General features: G+C 37.4%; 2 protein-coding genes across 5 annotated transcripts in view; one reads left to right on the forward strand and one right to left on the reverse strand.

The window, feature by feature from the left end:
• Window positions 1-22,879, forward strand: part of rfx2 (regulatory factor X, 2 (influences HLA class II expression)) — a 42,762-nt gene extending 19,883 nt beyond the window's left edge. For 2 of the 4 annotated variants that reach the window (XM_084087529.1, XM_084087531.1), the window contains 15 exons: window positions 428-507; window positions 1,518-1,782; window positions 3,710-3,784; window positions 5,349-5,530; window positions 7,322-7,441; window positions 8,111-8,232; window positions 10,058-10,176; window positions 14,469-14,578; window positions 15,424-15,581; window positions 15,698-15,795; window positions 17,418-17,567; window positions 17,673-17,881; window positions 19,857-20,010; window positions 20,823-20,865; window positions 20,968-22,879. In XM_084087529.1, coding sequence (XP_083943655.1) covers window positions 428-507; window positions 1,518-1,782; window positions 3,710-3,784; window positions 5,349-5,530; window positions 7,322-7,441; window positions 8,111-8,232; window positions 10,058-10,176; window positions 14,469-14,578; window positions 15,424-15,581; window positions 15,698-15,795; window positions 17,418-17,567; window positions 17,673-17,881; window positions 19,857-20,010; window positions 20,823-20,865; window positions 20,968-21,092 — 2,010 coding nt within the window. In that variant the 3' untranslated portion in view covers window positions 21,093-22,879. The remainder of the gene's footprint in view (window positions 1-427; window positions 508-1,517; window positions 1,783-3,709; window positions 3,785-5,348; window positions 5,531-7,321; window positions 7,442-8,110; window positions 8,233-10,057; window positions 10,177-14,468; window positions 14,579-15,423; window positions 15,582-15,697; window positions 15,796-17,417; window positions 17,568-17,672; window positions 17,882-19,856; window positions 20,011-20,822; window positions 20,866-20,967) is intronic. The other 2 variants (XM_084087532.1, XM_084087530.1) reach the window with 1 other exon arrangement.
• Window positions 22,880-23,200: 321 nt separating this feature from the next.
• Window positions 23,201-26,567, reverse strand: part of fcho1 (FCH and mu domain containing endocytic adaptor 1) — a 41,341-nt gene continuing 37,974 nt past the window's right edge. The window contains exons 24-27 of the mRNA XM_084087523.1: window positions 25,659-25,855; window positions 25,424-25,488; window positions 24,354-24,521; window positions 23,201-23,637 (exon numbers count right to left, since the gene is read on the reverse strand). Coding sequence (XP_083943649.1) covers window positions 23,609-23,637; window positions 24,354-24,521; window positions 25,424-25,488; window positions 25,659-25,855 — 459 coding nt within the window. The 3' untranslated portion in view covers window positions 23,201-23,608. The remainder of the gene's footprint in view (window positions 23,638-24,353; window positions 24,522-25,423; window positions 25,489-25,658; window positions 25,856-26,567) is intronic.

The following is a 26,567-nucleotide window of genomic DNA, read 5'->3' on the forward strand; positions in this document are numbered from 1 at the left end:
CAACACCTCTGGCTTATCTTTTGCCTCTCTACATATCTTTTTCACTCTCTTGTGACTATCTTTGTCTTTCCATCAAGCTCTTTATCTCCCAGTATACTGTCAAAACCCCGAAATGCAGGCATGCTTTACTTTTCACACGTCACGCTTGGGTTGTTGCGACTAATATGTTAATAAGTAGTTTCCCGGTTCGACAGGGCGCCTCTGATTGTTGAGGCGAAGCTTTGTGCTCACTGCCCCCTACTGCCTGCAGCCTGCATACAGCTGTGCATCCCATTTCCCTTACAGAATCTGCATTAACACATCTCAGAACTCCTGCAGTGGTTACTTAGCTCCAGTCTGATCTCTCTCTCTCTCTCTCTCTCTCTCTCTCTCTCTCTCTCTCTCTCTCTCTCTCTCTCTCTCTCTCTCTCTCTCTCTCTGTGTGAAGGTTCAACAGGTTCAGCATGTGTACCAATCCCAGGTGCAGTACGTGGAGGGGGCAGAGGCCGTCTACCCCAATGGCACAATGTAAGCACCTATCAATCTGTCAATCAAAGCTGTGTTCAGTTCATAATTTTGTGTACAGAGGCTGATTTTTGTAACACTCAATAGAAAATGTAAGACACTAATATTTAATATATAACATAATTTATAATATTGGACCCTTTTTCATGGCAGAAAGACAAATTAATGACTTTCAATGGCTGCTTGATCATAATAAAAAAGGAAATTAGTAAATTTTTCGGGAGCCTTTTTAAGTGTTTCAGGCCCTATTCTTCTTTTGGGGGAGATTAATAATGGCTGACTGTGTGTTTTAATATCTGGTCAGAAAACCATAGCGATATTGAAAACCCTAGCAGCTTTCGGTCTGTTTTTCTGTATGTTCATGTCCACTGTGTAGTTAATTAGCTAATATAATTGCTCAAACTTTTTAAAATATGTCCCCTTTAATTGGTCATTAAAGATGCTCATTCAGACATAGATGGAGTCCAGAATCAGATCAAAACTTCTTTTAAAGTCCCCCTGTAGTCAATAATTTTATCCCTTAAAAATAATCTTTGATCACCAAAATGACATATTAAACGTTTTTTTCCTTGAAAAAAATGTATTCATGCCTTAAAATAGCTTGAATGTAACTCTACACACTTGCCTCATTTAGTATAGCCTGTTTTATGAATATGCAAATTACCCCGCCTCCACTCACTCACACCAGCTCAGAGATCCTCTCGTTGACGATCACACGTTGACATGATTGGTTACAATGTAGTTTGTGACGTCAGAAACACCAGCGTTTTCAAACCGTGTTTTTGAGACTGTCTTTGGTTCACTGCAGTTTTAAGGAGAGACTTATGAATTTACACATAATTTGTCTTAAAGCATATTAAAAACACCACATAGACATATAAACAACATTCAAAGTTAGATTTTCACCACAGGGGGACTTTAAAGACTGTTGAAAATTTGAAGTCAAAAGATGTGCTTTGAAAGTTGAGGTTACATTAAACCCTAATCATTACTGTCATTCTCCATTCCTTCAGTCGTACTGCATACTCATACAACCCTGAGTCCCAGCTGTATGGACAGGGCAGCGGAAGCAACTACTTCGACTCTCAAGCGGGGGGAACTCAGGTTACCACTGTTGTCTCGTCTGCTGGTGGAGTGCCTACCCACAGCATGGTGGGAATCGCCATGGACGTGGGCGGCAGTCAGATCATTTCCAGCGGCAGTGCCTACCTGATTCACGGCGGGATGGAGAGCGGCCGCCACCACACCTCTCACTCTTCACGCTCCTCATCTGCAATGGTACGGTCCGCTGTGCTGAAATCCCTCAAGACTGTTCCACTAATGACATGGGAGGGGAGTTTTTAGTCTCAGTTACTTTGAGATCATAGAAAGTTATAGTTAGACTATTATATAGTCTAGAGAAGATGTGACAGGAATGTTACGCTGGGTTACGCTTATGATCATGTATTTTAACAAATTTCAACTCATCCCTCAGGTTATAAAATCCAACAAAAATTGGTTACAGTAATTACACTAACAAGGAAAGTCTGTGGGGCACTGGACTGCAGTGGAATAAGCATTAAAATACATATATTTTAAGTATAGCTACAAAACCTAAACATTATTAATATGAGACTAGTTTTATAAAATCACTTACTAACATTGTTTTTGCGATGACCATATAGCCCATAAACTCAATATCTTTTGCATGAGATGTGCAATGATACCAGAAAGAGGCTCTTTACCTTAAGAATCAAGTCAGTAAAGCATAACTAGTAGATTACCTACCTAGAAAAGTAGCTAAATTGAAATAAAATATCTAAATCTAAATCAGAAATTTAGGCAACTTTATAACTAGCTGCATTTCTGCTCATTTTGACCCTCTGTCTGAAATTATCCATTTTTTAAAGGGCCATTTCTTTAAGGCTTGTCAGTAAATGGCCACTGTTATGATTGGCTAACGTCATTTGCATAGGAAAGAGTATCAAAACTTTCAGGATGTTTTATTGGTACAAAGACCTCATATATGTCAAAAGATCAAGGGAAATTTGATTTCTCATGTCATGACCCCTTTAAATCTCCCACAGAGTTATTATTTAATTTTTTTTCAAACTGAACGATGAGTCAAAATGACTTTCTGTGATAATCGGCAGCATGTCACATGATGTTGATTCTTACGTTCTTTAAGACAAAAGTGTTTTGCAATTCCGTGCATTTCTCAAAATGTAACATCACAGATTTATCATGCAAACACTTTTCTCCATTACCAATTCACCATAGAGGAGAGATGACACACACTGTCATCAGAGTGTAGCTTTCTTTCCACAGTGTGCTAGTTTATGAGGTGGGCTGGAAACAGGGACAGGGCTTAAGGAGGCGACTGCCTTGTTTTAGCAGTTTTCACAGCCACTTGAGTGGCCTCCGAAACAAAGCAACCCCTGGGGCTCATTACCATTTGGCCAAGAGCCCTCGGGAGCCTTTTAAAGACTTGGAAGGATGCCTGTTTTTTTTTTTTTTTTTTCACCCTGTCTCTCTCTTTCTCTTTATAAGTTTTGCCACTCTGCCAAAACTCACTCTCTCTCTCTGCCTCTTTATATCTTTCTCTCCCTCTCTAATCTTTTCTTCTCAATCTCTTTTCAGGCCTTATTCTCTTTATTCCAACTTTTGAAATAGTTTTTTTTTTTTTCATACCCACTATGGAAGAAACGTGTCCGGTTCATAAATGCAATAACAGAAACTTATAGGACCCCAGCTAATACCTGCAGAAAAACATGTTTATTTGAGTCAAATTAAATCTGCTTTTTCATCATCACGCATCAGATGCGGCCGTGTCTTCACAGAGGTCACGACCCCGCTAACTGTGTGATTTCAGACGTGGCTAGAGAGTTTGTCTCATGTGTTTGAGAGTAGCCTGACCTCACGCCCTGTGTGTGCAGCTCATTAGCATATATGAGGCAGAGACAGGAAGAGTGGCGTAACCCTCCGAGTTCCTCACATTTGCATGGTTTTTGTCCACCCATAATGAATGTGGCTGCAAACACTGACAGACTGTAATGGAAATGCTCAAAGTCCGGCTGCAGCTAACAGACTGATTTCCTTTTTCTTTTTTTGTGTCTTTTTTCCCTCTCTGTTGTCCCCCCCCCCCCCCCCCAACATTCCACCCCCTCCATTTTTTTTTCCTTCTCTTCCCCCGTTTCATGTCTTGCATGCTCCTACTTTTCCTCAGCTTGAAATGGCGATTGAAAACCTCCAAAAGTCAGAAGGGATTGCCACTCACAAAAGCAGCCTGCTCAACAGCCATGTAAGTCAAACTGGGAAAAAACTTTCTTGAAACTGGAACAAATCCTGAAAAAAAGGCTTAGTTCATCCTGCCTGCCTCTTCGCTTTGCTTTTCACTGCTGCTCTGAGCATGCATTTTCCAGAACAGCCCCTCGCTCTGTGTATTTTGGGTTTAAAGTGCCTCAGACCCCCTGCATTACACCACTGATTCATTCAACATCCCAGGGATCATTGTGTATATATGTGTGAGATTTACCCCGGAACATTAAGCACTCAAATTTTATATTTAAGGATTTAATATTAAGACTTCATTAATTGTATTTTAGACTGACTCCTCAGCTCTAGGCAGTGAATATTTTATATTCTTTTCTTGGGTGAGCCCTGAGATGAGATTGATATAACAGTGACATCAGTGTGTCAGTGGAGGGGCTTATTTGATCCTCACTGATTGGCAATTATTACTCCCTCAAAGTCTGTAGACTTAAGTGTTTAAAACTCCCTCTCCCATGCTGTTCCTCAGAAGTCAGGAGGCCTTCACAGAATCTGCACCCACAGAGTTTGAATGCCGTTCATTCACAAAGTTCTACACACCCCTCAACCCTGACGTGTTTATGAAATATTTGGCTAATTTGATAATTCTTTTAACTAACTTTTTTGAGAAAAGGTTCACCTAAGAGTGGAAATTTTGTCATTTACTCATCTTCATGATGTTGTTATTGTTAACTAAAACTATTATAAATGGTTTAATGTAGCCTTGGCAAGCAACTAAATAATATAAAATAAGTTCTAAAATTACTATAGCTAAAACTGAAATAAAAAAATAAATGAAAGCTAAATAGAAATGTAAAAATTACAAAAGCACATAACAAAATTACTAAAAGAAAATAAAAGCTAATTCAATATGTCAATAAATATTTAAACTATTTAAACTAAAATAACACTGTTTCAAACTTGTGTGACTTACTTTCTTCTGTAGAAAACAAGGACAAATGTGAAGAATGTACAATACAATAGCTTTGTGTGAGGAACAGAAAAAATAATGTATTTATGGAATTTCTTGATGTCTGCCCTAGCTCTCATTAGCTCTCCTAGCACATTCACAAATCATTGTTTGAGTCCCTTTGAACCTTTTCAGAGAATCCGATTATCCCGTGCACAAAACCCACCTAAATTAATTCACAAATAAAACTGATCGGATTCTGAAGTTCAAGTCACTGTCACTGGAAAATAAATGACCGGTACATTCTTCAAAATGTCTTTGTTTTCCTCAGAAGAAAGTCAGATGCGTTTGAAATGACATGAGGGTGAATTAATGATGACAGATTTTTTTTTTTTTTTTGGGTGAACTATCCCTTTAAATCAACAGATTTCCACATATTTCCTTACTCTCTGTGCAATAAAATGTGAAAGTGTGCAGATCCCATGACGGTCTTTTTATCAGTCAAATTCATTTGGTAATGAATATGAACATACAGTATGTATGCAGAAGTGTTCTATTACGTGTGGTTTTGTTTATGCTATAGTTTTGAACTTAAGCTTTCTTGAATATATACTGTTTTATTCATTGGTTGTTGGTGTGTGTACAGTTGCAGTGGTTGCTGGATAATTATGAGACGGCTGAGGGAGTGAGTCTGCCGCGGAGCTCTCTGTATAACCACTACCTGAGACACTGTCAGGAGCAAAAACTGGATCCAGTTAATGCCGCCTCTTTTGGCAAACTCATCCGCTCTGTCTTCATGGGCCTTCGCACACGCCGACTTGGCACCAGGTCAGACTATATAGAATTACCTTTGTGTCTTTTTTATGCAATCAAACAAAATGGTTTTGAGAGCCAAAATAATTATATTCTAACTAAAAAATAAAAGATTTCTTAAGACAAAAAGGCTTCTTAAGACTTTTAATTGCAAAAATAAAGTAACTGATAACAAAGCTCTTTGCAGTGCGAGTAAATCTTTGTTTTTCTTTGTGCAGTTTTCATCACGCACAAATTTGCTCTCTGTTCTGCTGTCATATTTCAAAGGAAATATGCATATTCAATCGTGTCTGCTCCGTTTTCTTTGTGATTGCACTAAACAATGTACAGTATATTAGGGGTTTTAGTCCAAAAGTGTGCACATTTGGAAAAAAGAAATATTGATGGATTGGATTCCCATGTTTACTTCATATTTCTTTAGAAATAACTAAATTATGAGGATATCTGATGCGCTCACTCACTGGCTCTGCCTCTGTTACGGGTCAAATGACTCAGACATGATTCGCTACTGATCTGTCACTCATATTACGTGGTCATAACTCGCACCCTTCTATGACGAAAATCCTGTAAATTTCCGCATTCTGTCTCTGTACATAAATAACAGATAGAAATAGATGTTTGTACAGATGAAACATGAAGATAATAAATAGACGATTACAACATTATATTGTTTTGATGTGTTTTTCAATTAATTTGCGTTATTTTTATGAGAATAAAGAATTTTATGAGAAATGCTGAAGGTGTGGTGTTTTTGTGATGTATTTCTGCTTATTTTATTATAAATCCACTTTACATCACAATAATTTTGTACAAAGACTCTTAGGTGTTTTAAAGTGAGTTTTGTGCTTTGTCATGTAAATTGGTGCTAATGTTAACTATAATGCACCTGTTAGCAGGTGCGATAATATGACACGATGAATTTTGACAAAAATAATTTACATTAGGTCATAAATGTTTTGTTTTCTAGAAAGACATTTGATAATTTGGGCAAATGTATATTAGGATCAAAAGGACATGGCTGAGAAAGTCTGCGCCGACTGGGCAGAAATTGCAGTAGAGCAGCTGATTAGAGTTTAAGAGTTCATAAAACAGGTTGGTAGAGTGAAATATAATAAAACTTTGGATTCCGTTAGTTTGTCATCAGCCATTGTCATATTTAATGCTCTCTTGAAAGACTGCACTGAAATGAATTGGCTTATTCAGCTGCATTATTTTAAGTTACATAAATGGTCCATAAAATTGTTACTGTAAATAATGATCAAAATTGATATTTTGTTAGGGCATTACAATGTGCATCTCACGGTGGGACCAGGCAGTGGGTGTGGCCAAAATACTGTGCCAAAGAAAAACAAATATGTACTTGCATTTTAAAAGAGTTTTCTTATCAATTACTTTATTTTTATAATTAAAACAGCTTTTTTTTGCAAACTGTTGTTTTTTATTTGCAATATATTTTTGTTCTCAAATACAATGTTTGATTGAATAAAAATACACAAAGGAAACTCCATAAGACTACACCCCATAAATACAGCTATATAATCTATAAACTATAAATCTATAAGCTGTAAACTACTTTTACAGCTTATCCACTCTCAAAAGAAAAGCACAATCCAGTCTCGAAACAACAGCAGCACAGAGAAGAACATTTGCTGAGTGGATTTGCTGCAGACACTCATCTAATACCTAAAGAATGATCATGAGATGATGGTCTGAAATAAATGATGTTCAGTCTCAAATTGTGGTGTGTTGTTGCTGGGGAAAAAAAAATGTGATCGCTCATTTTGTCTATGTGCATGTGTGTCTCAGGGGGAACTCAAAATACCATTATTATGGCATTCGTCTGAAGCCTGACTCGCCTCTCAACCGCTTGCAGGAGGACACGCAGTACATGGCAATGAGACAACAACCTGTCCATCAGAAACAGAGGTGAAATGAACATCCCCTCTTTCTCCTTCTCACTGGCATGCAATCTTCATGTCCCAGACTTCTTTGCCATCAGGATCACACATATCCTGTGTTTGTGTGCATGTCTTACTCAATTGTTCAGATCCTGCTAGAGCTCTGGATTCTTCCCCCCTCTTTGATTCATTAAATCCATGTCTAATTCTGTCCCACACTGGCTGAATAGATGGACACTCAGACCGAGTTTTATCTCAGACACAGAAAAACCAGCGTGGGTTTTGCGAACTTATTACAAATTAATTATTAATTATTAATTCAATTATTAAAAAATCATGTATGCCACAGCTAGCTGCAATTGATGCAGTTGTGAGAAATTTATAGGGAATAAATTATATTGATATTATTTATAATAATAATTCTTATTGATCAATTCACGCATGATTTTTCTAAATAAAATACATTTTAATGTCCTTTTATTCAATTATTTTTTTCTTTTTAAAACATTATGCCGACATCCGGCTTATGACGTGACTCAGGTTCAAAACTATCAGAATTTTTTGCCATTGGAAATGCACAGAACACCTTCAGATTGGACACTGGCTCTGCAGCCTGATGGAAAATTATCTTCTCTTTCTTGCTTAGTCATATCATCTGTAAACATTTAGTCATTCTGTTGGTATTTCCTGTGTCCAGGTTTAAGCCCTTTCACAAGATGGATGGGATGGGTGACAGTCTGAACAGCGGCTCCCAGCACTCGTCCAGCACCCCTGAGCAAAGCGTGGCGGCCCAGAGCCAGCATCACCAGCAGTATATTGGTAAACCTCCTCCATGACTTTTTATACATTAATATATGATTTAATACATTAGTACTAGGGCTGCTCGATTATGGTAAAAATCATAATCACGATTATTTTTAGTCAATGTAATCCTTTTATTTTAAATATTTGGCATGTTTGTGTGCTGCTGTACGTGCATCCCTGTGTGTTTAATAAGCAGAGTCTACACGCATTGTGGACCCGCCTATAGGCGCACATTACTAACGCGCTCTTTAATAACAAAAAAAAGTCTATTTCTGTTGCCTCAAGATCGCAACGTGCCAACAATGCGCCAGAACACCAGACCAGCACGCCCATGGGCGCACAAATGGGTGCAAATGCATTTGCTATTTAAATAACGTGGCGCAGGACGTGAAAATGATTACTGCGTCGGACTGAAACTAGCAAAAAACACTTGCATCGCGCCGGGTGTAAGATAGGGCCAGTCAAGATCAGTGAGTTTTTTTCCTTGCTAATTTTTGTTTGATTATTGTTAATGACAGACTGCAGCAGATATATAGTATTAGGCTGCTGTCACTTTAAAAGCTAATGCACGGATACACTATACCGTTACACATGCATTTTCTTCCTTACCTGTTTATGTTTACTGAAGACATAACCAACTGTGTTTATTTGATTACTCTCCAAAAAGGCATTTTGACATTTTTGTGTGTACACGTTTAGGCGCATATCCGAAGCCCATTTGCTTATCGGCATTCAGATCCGACTCGGAGCGCGCTCACAGAAAGCTGCCTGGGGAACAGTGTCTCTTTTGCGGCTTAAAGGGATGGTTCGGAGTAAAATCAACCTAGGGTTCTTTGCACCATGACCTCGAGCCAAACAAACCCCCCCATATCAGCCGAATGGCTTAGTGCAGGCGCTAATGGAACCTAGATTGTATCTTGTAAATTACCCCACTAATAATGCCCAGAATGGTACCTAACTTCTACAGTAGTACAAATAGGTTCTGTACTCAAAACGAGGCATTGGAAAGTTTACACTACATCCTTATGCATCGCTTTATGCCAGGACTTTTACGCGCTTTTCCCAAACCCCTAGAGTGACGTCGACGTCCGGGTTAGCGGTAGCATTAGCCATCAGGCAAGTGTTATTTAAATAAACTCCTGATGTACTTACAGACTTTCCAATGCCTCGTTTTATGAGTACAGAACCTATTTGTACTACTGTAGAGGTTTGGTACCATTCCGGGCATTATTAGTGGGGTAATTTACGAGATACAATCTAGGTTCCATTAGCGCCTGCACTAAGCCATTCGGCTGATATCTCTAAATAAGCTCTGATTTTAATAATATTCGACCAAGGGAAAAAAGGCTTCTGGGGGGGGTGTTTGGCTCGAGGTCATGGTGAAAAGGACCCTAGGCTGATTTTACTGCGAACCATCCCTTTAATGCGCTTTTAATAACACTGTTTAATATCAAACGTGTCTCGCGGTTTAGCAACAGTAGACTGCATTTTACAACACTTACTTATTTGTCTGGTTTGGATGTTAAGTTTGGGCTTTTAGGGAGGAACGAAAGTGTATGAAGGAAAGGAAAGGCCGTTGGAAGGATTGCAATGAACATTTCACCTCGATTTTCTCATTTTACCTTCAATGTTTTCATAAACGTTGGAAGCCAAAATTGAAATCAGCTACGATTAATCGCAAAGCCCTAATTAGTGCAGGCTTTTTCTACATTATACATTTTTCTACATTTAATAGAATTGAATAGAATTTACCTACAAGCACATCAAAAACATCTGAATGCATACACAACCAGCTTCAAGTCTTACTTCTCGCTCTTGGTAACACTGCGTGTTTTTGCAGATGTGTCTCACGTCCTCCCCCCCTTCCCTTCACCTGATCTGGGCTCGTGTCCTCTGCCCGAGCCAATCAGCATGAATGATGTTAAAAATCTACAGAGCAACTACAGGATTCACTGTGAGGTACTACACTTTTTTTATTTGTTTGTTTGTTGTTGTTTTTTTCCAAATTTAGCAAATATGCAAATAGAGGTTGATTCCTTTTATGGATGCACAATATATCGGCCACCATATCGGCATCGGCCGATATATGTTAATTTTTGGGGGGAAAAAAGGAAAGGGAAAATAAAAAAGGAAAATACAGTTAAGTGCAACATGTGCAGTGTCTGTCATATAGGCTACATAAAATTATAATGAGAACATTATTATAATTGTGTGCTTGGGACATGGATTTTAATGCTGAGACTTTTGTTTTTGTAATCAGTCTTTCAAAAATTACACACACAACTTGGATCTAGATTTATCGGCCAGTATATCGGTTATCGGGCTTTCAAATATATAGAATTATCGTATCGGACATATTTTTCGTATCCGTGCATTCCTACTTCCTTTATAATGAGAGCACCCAGTGGAGGAAACAGTTTCACAGGGTCCGTGGAAAGGAAGCAACTTCTTAACAGCTATTTTTAGAAAATAATAGAGACGCCTGGCAAAGATAAACTATTCCTTATACCAGTGGAAATTAAAATTCTGATATTATATGCTTATTACAGCAACTTCAAATCATTCAAAAATATGAAGTAAAATATAAAATATGTAAATGAATGAATCAGATTGTGAGTACATATCAAGTACATAAAAATATATGATTATGGAATAATGATAATGTTAAAGAAATACAATAATGAATGAAATGTACCACAGCAAAGTTACACTAATCTACCCAAGGCTGTTTTCTTGCAACAATATATCAACATGTTTTCCATCATGAATGTGAGCCTTGTTAACACGGGCAGCTAGAATAAGGAAAACCAAGCACCTGCAACATCTCTCAGAGAATGACCTTGTATGAACATTGTTCTTTCACAACCTGTGAATATTTGTCACACAGTCTCTGTTGTATTTAATGTGTTAACTGCATCAGATTTAATTACACATTTTATAATTGTTTAATTGTGTTCTGTGATTTCTGAGGATTTTGAAAACAGAACAGCCTGAGAGTTCGCTTGAACCCCAGTATGGCTGTCCATGCTCAATACACGCACACAGACACATCATTTATTTATTTGATTATAATTTTCAATTAATCACACTACCATTCAAAAGTGACAGTCAAGACATTTACAATGTAAAGATTTCTATTTCAAATCAATCCTGTGCTTTTGAACTTTCGATTCACCAAAGAATCCTGAATAAAAGTGTATTCTGGTTTCCACAAAAATATTAAGCGATATCGTTTCCGCTTAAGAAATATAAGAAACTTAAGAAATGTATCTTCTGCACCAAATCAGCATATTAGAATGATTTCTGAAGGATCATGTGACCCTGAAGACTGGCGTAATGATGCTGAAAATTCAGCTTTGCCATCACAGGAATACACAACTGTTTTCTATGTTAATGTATTTTTAAATTGCAAAAATATTTCACATTGTTACAGTTTTCACAAATAAATGCAGCCTTGGTGAGCATAAGAGACTTCTTTCAAAAACATAAAAAAAAAAAAAAGGTAGTTGTATAATTATTATAATAATTTTACTTAAAACATTTTCTAAATCGAATATAAAAATAATGTTGTAATAAGCATAGTGCTTTGCAAAGGATGGTGCTTTAAAAAAAAAACATTTCTGTTCTCTGTGTCTGTTATCTCCAAAAGTTGGTTGATAAGGAGTTGCTTCCAATACTAAATTCACTCTATTTCATGCGTGCTGGAAAAGGGAGTGTTTTGAGATTTGTTCTTCGGAGTAGATTAGATGTCTTCTCTTCCCATGTTTTGCTTCATCGAATTAGAAAATGTACTTTAAACAAAAGAAAGCAAATATTATAATTGATTTAAATTCGGAAACCTTGCATAGAACAATTTTAATTGCAACACCCTCTTTTTACTTTCAGGTTTTACTTTCAGTTTCAATGTGTTTTAATGGAAGAATAAACGGAACTTAATTTCTGTTCGCCGCAGCTTTGCTAAGTATTCCTTCTCCCTACTTTCTGCTGACGGAGTTCCTAGTTTTAAAGTATTCTTGAGTTTTACTTTCAGAATGTGGCTGGTCTCATTACAGTCAGAGTGAAGCACTGCTCTCAATATTCTGACAGATGAACTCGACCCATCTTCATTTCCTAGCACTCACTTTTAATGTCATTTCTGCCATGTTCGAGCGCTCTTTCTCTCCATCTCTCTTTCTGTCCCTCCCCGTCCACTGCACACCTTTTTGTTCCAGGGCTTCTTTCATCCCTCAGACTATGAGTTTTCAGTCTTCTCAATCAACCTTTCATCCAGCAGGATCTTTGCCATCCGTCTGTGCCCATCTGTGGGTCTTTCCCTACTCCTCGCTACTAAAATATAAGTTAATTTGTTTCTGGTAAAGCATAAAAGTCAAGTATGTGATTTCTGCAAAACCAAACTAGAGTCTTATTGAAACATGAACAGGTTCACTCAGACCTCTCCCATTCAAATGGAAATGATTTCGCATTCTGAATATATTTCATACTCACTCTCTTAATATTGTTATAAACGGGTCCAGTGACAAGCTTTGTGCAACACTACACAATCACAAGCAGTCAGAACATATTTGATGTAGTGCTGTCAAATCAATTAATCATGATTAATCGCATCTAAAATAAAAGTTTGTAAATGTATAATATATGTGTGTGACACTCATATTATATACTTACAAACTTTTATTTTAGATGCGAGTGTGTATCAGGGGCATGCATGTGTATAGTATCAGTATATTGGATCCGTGCATTGTATCTTAAAGTGACAGCAGCCTAATTTTCCTTATGCTGTCTGTTTTTGTTAATCAAACAACAAATCTTGTTCTTATTTTCTTGATTTTTATTTGACAGAACTACTTTTTTTCCCTTAACATAGCAAATACCGAAACGTGACCCTAAAACCATGATAAAAACTGAACCGCAAGTAATTTGAACCGTTACACCTTTAATATATTTGTATACACACACACACAAACACAGACGTATATGTATGTACAATATATTTACAAAATTTTATGTTGCGATTAATTAAAGATGCGATTAATTGATTTCACAGTGAACAGGGGTAAAGATAGAACCAAAGCGAACACCAAAATGTCCTGTCACTCTTCATTTTTTGCACTAGCGCTAAAGTTTCCAGTGCTTTTCAGGCAGTGGAAAAGAGAGAAAGATATGAAATTGCCCAACATATCCATTTTCATTTGACCAAAATCACTTAAACGTGTTAAATTATGCTCTTCGAACTCGTAAGTAGGTGTAGAGTGTTGATACACTTCAGGAAGTCAGAGCTCTACACTTTTAGTGTTGCCTGAGATAGGATGTGAGTTTATAAAACACTTTTTTTTTTAGTTCACACAAGTGCAGTACCCATAAAAAATCATCGACTTGTCCTCTAGATGCAAGACTATAGTGCTTTTCCTCTCTTTCGACTAAGGTACGAAAGCTTGTTTGTCCAGGAAAGAGAATTTTCTCTTTTTTTGTTTTGGAGAGCTGTGTTTAAACTGTTGCCGGGGCAACGGTAAACAAGGTTGCCATGGTGACCTGGCTGCCAAAACATAGCATGTGACCGGCAAGGGCTGGGGGGGGGGGAGCCGTGTAACTGGATACAAGAGTGTGTCCTCATCGAGGAGAATCTGAGAGCTGAGTGTGAATCACTCTGAGACAAACACACAGTGAACTCACCACACTCTCACTTCTGCTCTCCAGTAAAGCACCAACACCTACTTTTATTTCTGCATGTCACAGTTCGCTGAAATACCATCCCCACCACACCGACTAAAGTTCCTTTTTTTGGACATAAACCAGAATATAAGATGTAGTTAAAAGTTTCTATATGTGGATTGTGTTGTGTAACTATTAAACTGTTTATATAAGAAGGTGGATTGCTCTTCAAGATGGGTGCTTCTGAATGAGCACTGGCTGTTTTCATAATTTAAACTGCGAGATGGACGGTGATGTCGTGAGTGGGCCGCACTTCAGATGATCTCGTTATCTGATATGCCAACAGGAAAGACAGGCGCTCAGAATAAAGGAGCCCACTCATCTCACAAATGATATCATAACTCACATAGAAGCTTCTCAAGATATTCTTACAGCTCAAAAATCGACATCACACATCAGTGTTTTTGTTCCAAAACAATATAGTGTCATATAACGTCAGACTTGCGTTTGAAATATCAGGAGGAACCGTTTTGCTGTTTGAGTGTTTTAATTCATGGAAGCTTGTTTAAACATTGCTTATAACCCTGATTTCTCTCTGTCAGGCGACTCTGGACGTAGTGATGAACTTGCAGTTCCATCTCATAGAGAAGCTATGGCAGACCTTTTGGTATTCAACAGCGCCATCTAGTGACGGAGCCACTACCATTAACAGGTGCTATATCCATACAAACCTTTATACAGTGTTCTCACAGTCAAATCTGCAAGTGTATAGAAATCTTTAAATTGTGATTTTTCATTTTGAACAAAATTCATCAAAGAAAGTCAAGAACATTCCTGTAGTGTATTAGTATTGTGTGTGTGTGTGTGTGTGTGTGTGTATATATATTATTTTTCATCTGTTCAAAAGTTAAAGATTTTGTCTTTTTGAAAGAAGTCTCTTGTGCTGCTTACCAAGGCTCCATTTATTAGATCAAAAATACAGTGAAAACAGTAATATTGTGCAATATTATTAAAATTTAAATGAACTGTTTTGTATTTTAATATATTTTAAGATGTAATATTGCAATGTTTCAGCATCATTACTCCAGTCTTCAGTGTCACATGATCCTTCAGAAATCATTCTAATGCTAGTTTGGTGCTCAAGAAACATTTCTTATTATTATCAATGTTAAAAAAAGTTGTGTTGCTTAATATTTTTGTGGAAACGTGATATATTTTCTTAAGGATTCTTTGATTCTTTAAAAACTGAAACAAAAAATATTTTGTAACATCAATATCTTTACTGTCACTTTTGATCAATTTAAGTGTCCTTGGCTGAGCAAAACTATTATTTTCTTTATATATATTAAAAAAAAAATACTGACCCCAGATTTTTGAACTGTAGTGTAGGTATTGCGCTCTCTGAGTGAAACTGAGGCCTTTTTATACATTTTTGTACAGTAAGTTAATCTATTATTTTAAAAGATGCAACCTGTTCATATATTTTTACTTGCAATCAAGTAAACTTGAAACGAAGGAATTTCTGTCTGAACAAACATGTGTTGGTATATTGTGCAGTGAAGAGGATGTGGAGGACATCCCAGGATTCCCCAGAGAGAAGCTGATCGCTCTGTGTAAATATGAACCAATCAAACAGTGGATGAGGAGCTGTGATCACATCTTGTATCAGGCACTGGTGGAGATTCTCATCCCTGATGTACTGCGACCTGTTCCCAGTTAGTATTTCTACTTCTTCACACACTTACTGTGACCTGTTCCAGGGTCAGTGTTGCTGCTGTATTGTGGGCTGAATGTTTGAGTGCATGACTGATGGGAAATGTGATCCTTGCAGGCACTCTCACTCAAGCTATCAGAAACTTCGCTAAGAGTCTAGAGGGGTGGCTGACCTCAGCCATGACTGACTTCCCACAGGAGATTGTCCGCACTAAGGTGTGTGTGTGTGTGTGTGTGTGTGTGTGTGTGTGTGTGTGTGTGTGTGTGTGTGTGTGTGTGTGTGTGTGTGTGTGTGTGTGTGTGTGTGTGTGTGTGTGTGTGTGTGTGTGTGTGTGTGTGTGTGTGTGTGTGTGTGTGTGTGTGTGTGTGTGTGTGTGTGTGTGTGTGTGTGTGTGTGTGTGTGTGTGTGTGTGTGTGTGTGTGTTTCTGACCTTAACTTAAAGGAGAAATTTGCTGAAAATGTTCTCAGAAGCTGGCTAAAGCAGACACAATTCCAAGAAGAAGAAATTCTAAAAACCCTAATAAATAAAAACTAATTAAATGAATGTATTAAAAATGAAATTATAATGTATATTATTAATGTAAGAAATTCTAAAATGCAAAAAAAAAAAAAAAAAAATGCAATTCTATAATAATGATACTCAAAAACTACTGTTTACTATTACTGTTTAAAAGTGTGGGGTCAGTAAGATTTGATGTTTTTGAGTACCTTATGATCACAAAAGCAGTAAAAATACAGTAAAAACACTAATATTGTGAAATAATTTCTATTATCGATTTCAAATAACTGTTTCAATTTTAATACATTTTCAAATGTAATTTATTCCTGGGATGGCATTTTTTGGTAACACTTTACAGTAAGGTTTCATTAGCTAACATTAGTTAACCACTTTAGCTAACATTAACTAATAATTAACATGACATCTACAGCATTTATTAATCTTAGTTAATGTTCATTTCAACATTTACTAATACATTATTAAAATCAAAGGTTCTATTAGTTAATGATTTATGAACTAACATTAACAATGAACATTAATCTGTTTCTCATTGTTAGGTCATGTTAGTTATTACATTAACTAATGTTAACAAATGAAACTGTGTGAAATTGTAAAGTGTTACCCATGATCCTACAGAAATCATTCTAATTTCCTGATTTGGTACTCAAGAAACATTTAGTATTATTATTATTATTATTATTATCAATGTTGAAATCGGGTCTTCTGCTTAATACTTTTCGATTATTTTTTTTTATTTCAAAAGAGCATTTTTGAATTTGAAATATAAATCTTTGGTTATACTTTGTTGTTACAGTGTAATAATACATTTAAGTACTGAGTAATAATAGTTAACAACATGTACTTACTATAGAGTTAGGGGTTGCACTTTATTTTACAGTATGTACACTTACATGTACTTACAGTGTATTTACCTTAAAAAGTACTGTGTAAGATAAGGTATCTACATGGGTTAAGGTTAGGTTTGGTGTAGGTTCAGGGTTAGTACCTAGATATAATCCAGTTACTGCACTTTCTATAATAATTACACAGTATGTACAATGGGGAACAGGACTGTAAAATAAAGTTTTACCAGGTTTGGTTTAGGGCTAGTTGCATGTAACTATGCATAATTTGTTATTACTACAGTAAGTACATGTAACATAAAGCATTTTTGCTGAATCAAAGTATTAATTCCAAAAGAAAATTTGAAGGGTTGTGTTAAAAACATAGCTAGGTTAACTTGTATGCTTGTGGATTGTGCCTTGGTGACTGACCTTACAGGATGTGAGGATTAGGTATTTTTGTGCTGATGCTCACAAGGTTTTGTCGTCTGCGCAGGCTGCAGTAGTGAGTGCGTTTGCGCAGACCCTGCGCCGTTACACCTCTTTGAATCACCTGGCTCAGGCGGCTCGAGCCGTCCTGCAGAACACCTCGCAGATCAACCAGATGCTCAGCGACCTCAACAGAGTGGACTTCGCTAACGTGCAGGTCTGTCTTCTGCTGGAACATCAGAAACACTTCAGGTTCATGGAGGTTATAAGGAGGTGTGAGTGTTCGTTCTCTGCTCACTCTGAGTGTGTGTGTTTGTCACAGGAGCAGGCGTCCTGGGTGTGCCAGTGTGATGAGAGTGTGGTCCAGCGTTTGGAGCAAGACTTTAAGGTGACCCTGCAGCAGCAGAGCTCTCTGGATCAGTGGGCCGCCTGGCTGGATAACGTGGTCAACCAGGTGCTGAAACCTTACGACGGCAGTCCCAGCTTCCCTCGCGCCGCGCGCCAGTTCCTGCTCAAGTGGTCCTTTTACAGGTACAAGGCTCCCTAGAAAAACCCTCGGTGGGCTCTTTCTTCTCAACTACCGTATTTTCCGGACTATAAGTCGCTCCGGAGTACAAGTCGCATCAGTCAAAAAATGCGTCATGAAGAGGAAAAAAACATATATAAGTCGCACTGGACTATAAGTCGCATTTAAATCCAAGACCAAGAACAGACATTTAATCTGGAAAGGCAAGTTATTCAACTACACAGTAGCACACAGAACAACAGGCTGAGTAGGTGTCCGGTGTGTTAACACCACACACTAACAGTTATTCAGCTACACAATAGCATAAAGAACATATACCTGGGAGGCTGAATAGGCTAAATTAACATAAGCCAGCGAGTCTAACAAGCAAGTTACCAGTAAACAAGTTCACCAAGCACCCGCGATCTCATTCCACATCACTGAATCCATTGAATTTTCTTCATCCTTGGTGTCGCTTCTGAACAACTCCGCCATAGAGCGCCCTCTCGTGGCTGTAGACGGTAATGTTTTCATCTCAGTCTGAATTAATTTTGATATATTAAGTCGCACCTGACTATAAGTCGCAGGACCAGCCAAACTATGAAAAAAAGTGCGACTTATAGTCCGGAAAATACGGTACATTTATTTCACTTCCCATACCTGCAAACTACTCGCTTTTCGCCGATATTTGCCATTTTGAAACAAAATATGTGAATCGTGTAGATCCGATGAGTGATAAAATTTCATATAGACTGGAGTGAGACCATAGACGTCTCTCGAGCTGTCACGATCTTTATCTGCGCTCTGTGGCGTGACAGAGCGCTGTAGAGTTTTTTTAATCTATAATATATCATGATATAGTTAAGTAACATAACACGACTAAGGGAGCTGTTCTACTCAACATTATCACTTTTGCAAATGTTACATTGAATAATTGAATAAACAAGTAGCCTGGGTAATACGTAGCCACTTAATTTAGATGCAATATTGACTGTTTTTGTTCTATTTCAACGACGAAAATAGTTACAAAAGAAAAGCAACACTCAGCGCGGTGTTTTGTGATTGAATGATTCAGCATTTTGAACAAATCGTTTAATGAATATCTCAATGATTCATTTATTAAGAAGGTCACTTGCCGCCACCTATTGGCGGTTTAGTTTCATGTTTAAAAGTATCATTGATGTTTTTTTGTTTGTTTTTTACATTTGTTTAAACATCAATCTCATAAATGTATTTATTACAGTTGTAATTTACATCAAATGTAAGAATTTGGCATGAAAGATAATGCATATATTTAGTAAGGTTTAAAAAATTGTCCTTTATAAAGGTAAATAACGTCCTGGGGTAAAAATCACAAATATGCAGATTTAAGTATGTAAAAGCTGATGAGAATATTGTTTCAGAATAAATTATATTTACTTATGACAGTCACCGTTTAAATGCTTATATTAAAAAAAAAAAAAGAGTAGAAACCCAATTATGTCATTAAAAAATGTATTATAACGTTATTATAAAACCTTCCTTATGTGTGATTTAAATGTAAGTAGCTTACAAATAAATAATTTTTAATATTAGAATGATGTATCAACTGGGGTTCTTTATGGTTTACAGCATTAGTTGAGAGATATTTTTTTTCTTTTAAGAAATTTGCTATGTACTGTACCTGATAGGCCCCAACTTAATCAATATTGAATCAAATTGCGTCAGTAAATGTTTTTTTGTTTTTTTTACTTGAAGCAAAATGTTTCTTGTCAGAATGCACCAGAATGCTTCATTTACATGTCTCGTGGGGGGGGACCCCCCTACAACAAATGACTTCGTAAACGTCACCTTTTTCACCACTTGTGAGTTTGCAGGTCTGACTTCCATTTCTAGACACACAGCTTTACAACAACTGATCTTCTGAAGAGGGCAGATTGAAAGCAGCGTTTTAATCTGTGGCGGGTGTTGTGGTTTTGTTGTGGTAGTTTGTAATGAAACTCTCTGTTGCCCTGGTTACAGCTCCATGGTGATCAGAGATCTGACTCTGCGCTCGGCCGCAAGCTTTGGCTCCTTCCACCTCATCCGTCTGCTCTATGATGAATACATGTTCTATTTGGTGGAACACCGTGTCGCCCATGCAACCGGAGAGACGCCCATCGCTGTCATGGGGGAGGTGAGGAGATCTGGCTGCTCCATAGTTTCATATTTCAGACCTTCGTGCATTAATCCAACCGCTTGTATTAAGCGTTGAGCACATGCAGGCGTTTCTTTTGGCCCTGTCGACTAAGAAAATAAACTCCCTGAATACACACTTTTCACGCCTGCAGTAGTTTATTTAAATAACAATGTCCAAGAGCATATATGCGCGCCATCAGAGTATTGTTATTTTTCTGAAACCTCCATTCCATCACAATTCAAACGATGTATTGTGTTTAATAATATGCCGTGGCGGAAGTGACATTTTACATTTTTTTGAGGGATATGGTTGAATAGTAAATACACAGAATTACATATTTATAATATATCTATCTATTTATCTGTCTGTCTGCACATTCATATTAATCATTTTAATGATTGCATAATTCTGTCTGTACATTCACATTAATAATAATAATACTGATATAATTCTGTCTACACATTAATATTAATAATAATTATATGATATAATAAATATGTAGATAGATAGAGATATAATTAATTATTTAAATAATTCATACAAATATTCTGCTCATATTTATCTTATACTTTTGTCTCACTGGTTATTACACTAACATTTGGTAAATTGTGCATTTGGTTGTGGTGGAAATGACTAAATATAAATTTGTTTAAGCAAATACTTTTCACATAATAAATAGTGAATTGGTTTAACATTATTTTAATTTTGTTTAGATCAATGTTATTTATAGGGTTTAAAATGTAATACAATATGCAAATCCATTATAAAAATATATGTTTATTTATTTATTTATTTTTTTACATTTTCAGTTCAGTGACCTCAGTTCAATGATGCCATCACTCATGGAGAAAGGTAATGGATTTTGATGCCAACCCAAAAAAGAAAGTTTCTTTTTTCTCATTTCGAAAGTTCCTCTGCTCTGTATTCCAACATCCTTCTTTTTCCCTTTCCCAGATGCCTCATTCTCAGACGATATGGCCAGTGATGGAGACATGTCGAGGATGAGCGAGAGGAGTATGAGCGAGCCGGCGGTGAAGAGAGAGAGAATCGAGAGCAGTCACTCCCTGCAGGAGATCTAAGAGCGGGGCGTCAGGCTCACCCCAGACCACATTCTTACGGCTGCCGGTGGCCAAGCTAACACTCGGCCGTGAGCTTTTTCTTTATCTTGAGGGTACGGAGGTCTGTTTAGGGTCAGTGTGTGTGTCTCTCTCTCTCGCGCCTTTAGGTTTTCTCCGACTGTGAAACAAGAACGTGCTGGTTTTGTGATGTGTTTTTTCATGTGCCATAGTCTTCTTTCAGTGCCTTAGATGAGAAAAGAAACACTAGAGCAGAACTCTCTCTCTTTCTCTTTGACCTTCTCTCGTTCTGTCGTTTCCTCGGCCGTGCCTCTAACCGCAGAATGAATGTATCGTCTCAGAACCTCAGATGTGTCTAAAGCACCTTTTAAAGATGGTCACCTTTTTAGACTTTCTGCCTCGGCCGTTTCCTCACGGTTCCTCAGGCGTAGATGCAACCTGCTGACCCCAAAGCTGCGTCGCAGCGCCCACCCAAACCTGCTGCACATGCAAAGCCTTTCCATGACGAAATGGATGGAGAACGCTCCATTTCCAGACGTTTTGTAGATGAACCCCTGGCCATATGAGATGCCTAGTCTATACCTCAACAGTTTTTAGTTCTAATGAGTTAATGTCTAACTTTTTAATACGTTTTATAAAAATCACTATGAGAGATTATTCGACTGTTTGCTCCGATCGGTTGCCCTGAAAGCACCCCATTCTCGTTCGAAAGCTTCAGGATGTACATACGCCTACCGTGTTGATGGTTACCGCTCTGCTCTTGAACCCAAGCAAAGCAGTTTCCACCAAATATGGTTTGTGAAACTTTTTGGTCTAGTTTTGTAGTTATTTGATGAGTTCTTAGTTGTTTGCAGTGGTTAAAAAGAGCCTCGGTGATTCGTCGATATATTGAACGTACCTGTGCGTGAGCGTGCATCTGTACACAAGGCCTTCTGAAGTAACTGGAAGTGAGTCTGCACTCACCAGGTTATGACTAGTTCTGTGTTATTTTTATTACAATTTTAATTTTAATTTTTTTTTTTTTTTTTTTTTTTTTAATAACATATTTAAGTAGATATTGTGTGTATATGTAATAGCAAAAAAACGTAAACGCTACGTAATAGCTAAAAATTTCTATAAAACGCCACATCTCAGAAAGCCTTTTCTAGGAGACGTAGAAAACCCAAAAATAGACACGTCTAGTAACAGAATATGCAGATTCTTGCAAATATGCCTCATTACCTGGTGCTGTACATCTGATGTTTTAGTTTTCACGCTTTTAATAAAAACTACGTGCCCACTTAGCTGAAGTAAAGCTGGAAACATTTTCAGGAGATCTATCGTTTTCAGGATACATCATTTGTTTTTGAAGATGTTGTGCTGAACCCGGTTGGGATCTTTACCGGTGCCTGGTAGTGGCCCGTAACGGGCACCCTACATGTCCCTCTCTGCTATTTACAAAGATAAACTTTATTTCTACTAGCTGTTTTGTGTTTGTTTCTGAGAATTGATTGGCGGATGTTTTCTCACTGTGGTTGGTTGTGAGTGTCAGGCTCTGTACTTTAACGCCTGTCATGGTTCTTTGCCTGTTGTGTGCTTTTGGGAAAGATTTTCTTTTTTTTTCTTTTCTTTTTGTAATGCTGTTTTAAAGCTTCTGGCTAAGGATTATTTTTATGGAGGTAGCTGCAATTCTTCTCACTACTATATTGATACCTTATTTTTGTGTCTTTAAAATATCTTTATTTAGCCTCAACTGCTTAGTTCGACTGTATTTTGTACTGGTAAAAAGTGTAATAAATTTGTGTAAACCACTTTTGTCTCAGACTAACTGCTTGCTTTGTAATGGGATAGTTCCTAAATTCAGTCTGTTCATCATATAAAGCGATCGAGTCTCTTCAGAAAATTTTGACTAAACCACTCAATTCATATGGATTAGTTTTACAATCTATGTATGAATTTTTGGTAGTTGGAGGGACAGAAATTGTTCAGATTTCATTCAAAATATCTTCATTTGTGTTCCGAAGATTAACAAAAGTCTTACGGGTTTGGAACGGCATGAATCCTAACCCTTTAAAGTAAAAAAACAAGTCTATTTGTGTGATTTTTTTTTTAATTTTTTTATTTTTATCTTTAAGTAAACCTTTCTTGAATACTCAACATGAGACCATTTTTTCAATAAATGTCAGAATTTTTATATCCATTATACATATTCATACTTACTCATTCACAAATTTGCACTAAAAATGAAAGGAAATGTACATCCAGTTCTTCAAACTTTAAATAAATGTGTGGTTTGCACACTGAACAAACAATTCTATACAGATAAAAGAGTAGAGGCTGGTTGTGGTCCCTAATACCAGTGCATACTTATTCTAAAGCAATGCATCATGGGTATTATCTATTTCCTACACAGCACATTCTATATACAATGTGATCTCTTCTGTTTAGGCCTTTAGCACATGGACAGTTCCACCAGCCCAGGTAGGTTTAAAAAGTGCAAACGTTGTGCCTCGGTGGTACCGGAGCGGCACCATCACCTCTCACAAAGAACAGCCGGCCATATATTTTCCTGTAAAATGATACAGATGAACATTATTACTACATTTGACAATGAATGCATCATCTGTTTCAAGAAAACACTGCAAAAACTATTAATTAATAACCAAACACCAATTAAACTCACTTCAGAAGCACAATTGTTTTCAGAGATTATACCTTGAATATTATACTTTATATTAAAAAGCACAAGGGACTGTTCAAGTTTTGCAAAAAGTGGTGATGGTTATAATTAGGTGAACATCAAGATATACAGTCGTGTTTTAAAAATGGATCACTTGTTAGAAGCCGGTAATGATCTCCTGAATGATACATTTATACATACTGCATTTAAATGGTTAAAATATTCACAGCCATGCATTCGGCAGACGCCTTTCTTTAAAGCAACACTGCATTCAAGGGAACCATGACCATGGTGTTGCTGGGGTTAATGATAAACAAGTTATGCAAGTAGATTTCACCATGAATACCTATTATGGAAATGCTCAGCTTGTGGAGGAGAGGTGTGTTATGGTGCCAAGCAACTGGTCAAAAAATCTAAACTTAAGAGTGCAGGAGGGACTTGAGCATCTATGAACTGCTAGAATATCATAGAGACTTCATAAGCATCCCCCTAGAGACCACCCAAAACAATCAGCAACCACCTGGCAACAATATATCCTACTAAATAAACAATTATGAACTGAAGGGAGCTGCTTATGAGGGACATAAAGTAGGTCTGGCTCCCACCTGTGGCAAACCTCTTCTTCACCAGGGACATGCGGTACCGGCTGCCCACCAGCTCCACGTCAATGCCTGACAGAGAAGCCCCGGATCCCACAAACTGCACAGCCAGGCTCGGGGGAGGCCCGCGGGGAACCTCCAGGCACTGCCAACTGGCGCACAGTGTGCCAGACCCTGAGACCCATAAACACACACACACACACACACACACACACACACACACACACACAGAGAGAGAGTCAGCAGCTGCTCTTAGGTTTACATCACAGACCTTGTTAAGATATGTGCAAGAGCCTTTAGAAATAAAAGATCATCTTAAAATATCCTAATGGTGCCCATATTTGAATAAACATGCAGTTGCTTCCAAAATGTTCACAACCCTCCCTTGATGCTCTGTCGGTCTCCCTCTGATCTTATGTATTCAGAAGTTTGTTTCTTGGCCTCTCGCTCTTCTGCCCACTTCCACTGAAAACTTCTTGTGTCAGTGCAGCACTTTAAACTCCGCTAAGATGTACCAGCGCTAAACTATATATAGTGCAGTTTTTTTCTTCAAGGAAATCAATATTCGTTAGATATTCTTTAGTTCTTCCATTTTATGACTGATGTTTATTCTGTTGTTTAAAAAATGACAACATTTTCATTTTAGAACCTTTCATTCACATTAACGTTATTTCAAAGGAGAATTTTAAATAATCCCTGTATTCCATATGATGCCAGAACAGTGACCAGTTTGTAGATCAAAACTCTAAAATCAAATGATTCAATTATAACCCAGTACGCTGACATTAAATCAAATATTAATTCAAAAATCATTAATTGTTTAATTTGGGAGTCAGTGAGGACTTAAATTTAGGTCTGTTCGTCACAAACACATACAATATATGGCTTCTGAAGTCTTTTTTATTGTTTTTGTTAACTAAAACGACAAACAAATTTTGTGAAAATGATCACAAATGCTGGCACTGGCTGGGAACTTTTTTTGTTTTTTTTTAATGCTGGCGCGAAAAGAGTTAAACATGAATCATGAATGAGTGACAGAAAAAGAAAGGAGAGGATGAACAGGTGGCAGCAGTGACCTTTGCTGTGATTTGTCGGGGAGAGGTTGGGCAATTTCCATAGGAGTCGTCTTTCCTCTGCACTCCTGAGAAACAGAACAAGTCAGTAACACAGTTCTCTTCATCTATCACTTCTCATCACATATTCACTTCATTTTCTCTTTTCTTTCCATCTCTATAAGCAACCACCCAAACCTCAATGTTCATTTCTCGGAAACTGCGTATATGGTGTTATGAATGTGCCTCCAGTTCTCACCAGGATGCGGGTGGCTGGCACTGCAGGTCTGTGGCCGTGTGATCGAGGGGCAGCAGCACTTGTACAGTGGTCAGCTGGGTGGAGGGGGCGGTTGCGGGGCAGCAGTGGTAATCCAGAGACACACGGGTCACTGTGCCACTGCGCTGACACTCGGCGGACAACAGGAGGGGAGCACGACCCGGATCCTGAGATGACGCCTACGAGAGAGTTCAATAAAAAAAACAGAGATTATGAGAGTATAGTTCCTAGCCATATCAGCCTAGAAAATCGCAACTTTACATTTTCCGTCGGTCTTAGTACACGATGTAACTACAGAAGAGTCAAGTTTTAAATAGGAAAAATATCGAAACGCTTTGGTCATTTTTTTGAGAGAGATGCTAATGGTCTTGTCCGATTCAGTAATCTATGCTAAACTATGCTAAAAGTGGTACCGCCAGACCCGGAGATCGGCTGAATGGATTAGAAAACGGTAAGACTCAACTGTTTAACTCTGGGGGAGTTGTAAAATGAGCTTTTTCCAAATTTTTTTCCAAAAAAAGTGGAGTATCCCTTTAAAAGCAGAAATGTGAAGCTTATCATTTTATAAACGCACTTACACTATAACAGTTTTACACTTTGGGATTGGTAAAATGATTGATTGTTTTTGAAAGAAGTCTCTTATCCTCATCCAGACTGTATTTATTTGATTAAAAATTTGTTTTAAAATAACATTTAAAACAACTATTTTCTATTTTAATATATTTTAAAATGTAATTTATTTCTGTGATGGCATCATTACTCCAGTCTTCAGAGTCACATGATCCTACAAAAATTATTCTAATATGCTATTGCGCAATAAAAAAAATAATATTTTTTTTTTTGAAAACTAGGATTCTTTGATGAATAGAAAGTTCAAAAGAACAGCATTTA

Source organism: Abramis brama (assembly GCF_963993115.1).
Source record: "Abramis brama genome assembly, chromosome: 16".
Taxonomy (NCBI): Eukaryota; Metazoa; Chordata; class Actinopteri; order Cypriniformes; family Leuciscidae; genus Abramis; species Abramis brama.